Raw genomic sequence first — 4,769 nt, 5'->3', positions numbered from 1 at the left:
AAAGAAAAATAAGAAATCATAAAAGATGCATTGTAAAAAAAAAAATGTTTAAATTCAATGAGGAGTTTTTTCTTTTTAATTTGAAACCTTTTAAAAGATACTTAATGGAAATCTATAAGGATGAAACTTAACTGGCTATTAAAAAAAAGGATCTAGAAGAGAGAAAAGAGTACGAACTTTCGTATCTTTGTGTGGAAAGAAACCTACAAAACACTTTAGTACAATAGATGAAAAGAGACAGAGACCGAGAAGAAAGATTCATGCTCTAGAGAAAGAATCTTAGAGGGCTCGCGATCATATATCTATAGATCGGTAGGAGGGTGTCAACGAGCCCCACAAAGTCCCAGCGGGGTTTCCGCTACCCGAATTGCTACTGGGACTTCCCGTGTGAGAATCTGGTACACTTAACGTTAAGCTACCGCAGCAGCTCCCGGATTATCCAGTTCTGTCAGCTGCGATCTTATCCATGTCATGTTCCGGACAGAAATTGACATTCGCGTGCCACTTATAATCCGCTTTAAACCTAAAGTTAGCTTATTGGCGTGTGCTCAGTTAAGGCTCAGAAAAAAATCAAAATATTAATGATTTTCCTAAGCGATTAAGAGAAAGATACACATTGGCAAATTGTATTCTTTTGAGAGTGTAATAAAACAACAAAATTTTAATCTTTTATCACACATCACTTCATTAAAAATAATAAAATAATGAATATTATAGAGTATTTAATATATATTTACAAAGAAAAAATATATTGTATATAACTCTAATCTGAAAACGCAAAACTGCGTATTAATAAATAATATATTAAAATATTTGATTATAATATTTTGTTATTAATGTATCAAATGCGTAGAGTATAAAAAAATATTTAATGTAATTATTTTCTAGGAATATACCTATAGTGACTTACGAATTTGATTAAATCGTATTGTTACAAATTTATGTATTCCTATAAAAATTAATAAATAAAAATATCTATAACAAAATTATAGATTTTTTTTAATACATATGTTACACAATGCGATCAAAAATCAATAATTTCTTTCCGAAGTGCGATATTACATTTTCCGAAGATTTTTTTGCGCTGAGCACAATGTTATTAGCAGAATTTGTCTATCAATTTGTCAAAATTTTGAATAAATTAAAATAAAAAAGGCATTTTTTGTTATGTAATATTTTTTACTGCAAAAAGAAAACTAGCTTCTAAATAAGCTGAACGACATCTGAAAATATAATAGAATTCAAGAATTTTCAAACAAACTTCGGTTCATGATCATACCTTTCTTGAAAATTTTATGGAAAGTCTAAAATTTAAATAGCAACAGCTTTATGAAAAAATATCATATGATCATGAACCAATACTCGTTCGAAAACTATTGGTATCTTGAGTTTATTTAGAAATCAGCTCTTTTTTGCCACAAAAAGTGTTAAAAATTATAAAAAACGCCATATTCTCCATTTCATTTTGATTTATTCAAAATCTTAACGTGCCAGGCAAATACTGCCAACAGTTTCGCGGTCAGTGCGAGAAAAATCTTCAGAAAATGTATTATCGCGTTTTGCAGAGATTTTTTTTACAGCATTGTATTATTTATGTTATATTGATACAATATTTTGAATGATCGTTTTCATTCGTTAAGTATCTTTTATAAGTCAGTTAATCAGATAATTTATTGCACGTGTAAAACATATTTAATTAGTTTCATGATTAAATGTGCACCTATAAAAAAATGATTTTGCAAACTATTGGGAAATTGTAATTATTGAATAAAATAACGACGAATAAATATATATAAGATTTCTGAAGAAATTCATTATATCCAATTTTTTTAATTTTTTGATTTGATGAGTGAGCATATCATCCTTTCATACTTCCCTCGGAATCACAAATTCATATACGTGACCGCGAAACATCCAATAAAAACGTAATGAAAAAAAAGGCGGAAAAAGAGCATGGACACGGAGACGCGTGTGCGTTTCTGAGGGCGAAAGGGCGCAACCCACCGTTCTTCCCCCTACGTCCTTTACAGTGCGTCGCATAAACGAGCAAGGGAGTTCTCTATTACATGAGGGGTTGCAATCGGTGCGGTTGGTGCCGCCATCTTGAATTTAATCGCCGGGAAAATGGTGGTAGTCTCGAAGCAACGTTGACGAACGAATATCGTTGCTTGATTTAAAATATTATATAGATGCATACTTATGCGAGAAGTGGTGCCTAGATTTATCAGGGAAATATTACAATTACTATTTAGATTATATACAATATTAATCTTAACAGAGAAAATAGTATATTATTATTATTACTATAATAATAATAATATAATATATTATTCGATAATATTTTAATTAAAAAAGTATATTAAGAAAAGATAATATGAATTAAAAATTGTCATATGTAATTTAAGTACCCAATTGTTACACAATAATAAAATACTGATTATTTAATAAAAGTCAATTTATTGTACAATATTTCTGTGCATTTGTAAATTGTACATTTTAAAGGGTTTAAGAATATTTATTATTGTTAAGATAAAAATATATACATGCAGAGTAATGAGCTATTATATTCAAATTAAACGCTATCGATATATCATAAATATTTATTTCAACAATAAATCCGCTATACAAATATATAACAAATATAATATATAAAAATAAATATATATAAAATATACACTTTTCAAATATATTCAGTCTTTGATTATTTACACCTAACATATTATAATTTTATACACATATATTTACAGATGATGTATTATCTTCCCAAAATACATTTTTATTACACCTAATTTATATTAAGAATTATACATAATAAACAATACTATCTATTTTAATTAATTATATACAAGGCAAAATACGATAAAATTTTGTCTGAAAGCTTTTATAGCTGAAAATTTTAAGGCAATTTTGGCAAAGTGTCTTTAGAACTGTTCAAAGTTATAGTTAACAAAACAATAATAGCCAAAACGATTGCCAACATTCGTTGAAAGAATATGACGCTAAAAGAAGAGATAAATATTTATATTACATTACATAAGTATATATCTTTTGTTACATAAATACATACATTATATTATGAAAGAAAAAGTAAGAAAAAGTGAATCGCAATGAATGGAATCTATAATGCAGTGTATTACGGACTAGTATATTACTTATTCTAACTTATATATTTAAATTCACAATTTATCTTACTTGTAACATTGTAAAATATTCTCATCATTTTCTCGTTCGTATGATAAATTTGTCGCGATAAACTCAGAGATTATCGAACTCCCAGTTTACAGTATCTAAATTTATGATTAGCATCGAATAAGCCCCCTTACTAACTGATGCAAAACCCTTCGATATTCTTATCGAAATTCTCTAAGCATCTAAAGCTATAACTGTATGTTTATTGTAAACACTAAATTTAATGTCAAAGTGATCGTTGTGTTCAATTTTCTATCAAAGATCCAACGTCAGATCTGATAAAGATACGGCGAAAGTTCGGTAGTTTGTTGAAATGGATAACTTAGAGAAGCGATCATGCCTAATGCTGCTGTCGAAACACGATATGAGTCGCGTACCTCATGAGTTCTCATGTGCTTCTTGAGGTGATCTTTGCGTCCAAATCGCTTCTTGCAAAAAACACAAGAGTAAGGCCGAACGCCAGTGTGAATTCGTTTGTGTCGCGTCAATTCTTCGTTTCTCGTGAACCGTTTCCCGCAAGACTCGACGTCGCACTTGAACGGTCTTTCACCTGTAGGAACGAAAATCCTATGTATGTTCTGTCGAAACGATCATTTATTTTTTCCTACATTTATTCGGATAATATACCCAGTGTATCTAAAGATTAATTGTCGATATTTTTCTCAAATGCAAATTAAAAGAATAATCATGAATATTTGCGTACAAATTTATTACATGAAGTAATAACGTAATAAACAATTAACCAGAATTAAAATATATACAGAGAGAACATAAAAACTTTTTTTCCGAATGACAAATCTCTCTAAGAACCCGGGAAAAAAGTTTTATATGTAATTATATACAATTTTATGGTTTCCACTGCAACAAATGTTTTACAATTTTAATGGCGAATACAATTTTTTACTAACCAGTATGTATGCGAATATGTCCAGTAAGCTGGCCGCCGTTACTGAATGCCATACTGCAATGTGGGCAGTTGTGTTTCTTTGGGCGCATTTTTTTCATTTCTTTAGCAACAACATCCTGCTGATGCACCATTTGCATCGCTTCTTCCATGGAATGATTATAAAGATTTAAAGGAAAGATTCCAGGATAAATTCCAGATTGAAATCCGGAATGTATTCCTGGATAGACACCGGGATTTATTCTGGAAACATGTGGAAGATGCGACTCTGAGCTTCCAGTCCATGGTCCCGCGACACTTGAATTTGTGATCATCGGATAAGCTCCAATAATTGAAGTAAAATCCTCCGATGGTTGAAATTCTCTGAGCGTTGAGAAATAGTTCGGCGAAATAGCATCATTAGAAGCGTTGAACTTGTCCGAATTTTGAGTGGAAATCGCGCATGATACCGAAGTCATTGAATCCACCGGTTGTTGTGGATGGAAAACACCTGAGTTGTCCTTCGTATCTTGCACGATGCCAGTCGAGGCATCTTCGTCTTCGGGGGATGGCGTACTTCTAGTTGCTACATTATCGAAGGATTTGCTTCCTTTTATCCGATGAAAACTGGTTAACGATGTTGAAGTCGCTGTTTCTTGATCCAATAAATTGCCATCACAGTTATCAGACGTTTCGG

The 4,769-nt window shown here is 30.9% G+C and overlaps 1 protein-coding gene across 1 annotated transcript; it reads right to left on the bottom strand.

Moving 5' to 3' along the window:
* Positions 1–3,458: 3,458 nt before the first annotated feature.
* Positions 3,459–4,245, bottom strand: LOC108777610 (zinc finger protein 570). Its single transcript, XM_018544543.1, has 2 exons — positions 4,098–4,245; positions 3,459–3,739 (listed from the first exon to the last, which is right to left on the bottom strand). Exons 1-2 carry the CDS (start codon positions 4,243–4,245, stop codon positions 3,459–3,461), a joined length of 429 nt encoding a protein of 142 aa, XP_018400045.1.
* Between the last annotated feature and the right edge of the window lie 524 nt (positions 4,246–4,769).

Source organism: Cyphomyrmex costatus, unplaced genomic scaffold (assembly GCF_001594065.2).
Source record: "Cyphomyrmex costatus isolate MS0001 unplaced genomic scaffold, Ccosl1.0 scaffold449, whole genome shotgun sequence".
In the NCBI taxonomy this organism is placed as follows: domain Eukaryota; kingdom Metazoa; phylum Arthropoda; class Insecta; order Hymenoptera; family Formicidae; genus Cyphomyrmex; species Cyphomyrmex costatus.
This window is presented reverse-complemented; position numbering and strand designations above follow the sequence as displayed.

What these genes read in the sequence shown, in the direction of transcription:
- LOC108777610 (XM_018544543.1), bottom strand. Translation starts at nt 4,245, where the DNA reads ATGGAAGAAGCGATGCAAATGGTGCATCAGCAGGATGTTGTTGCTAAA. An exon ending in ACATATTCGCATACATACTG is followed by an intron (nt 3,740 to 4,097) that starts GTTAGTAAAAAA and finishes TCGTTCCTACAG; the next exon opens with GTGAAAGACCGTTCAAGTGC.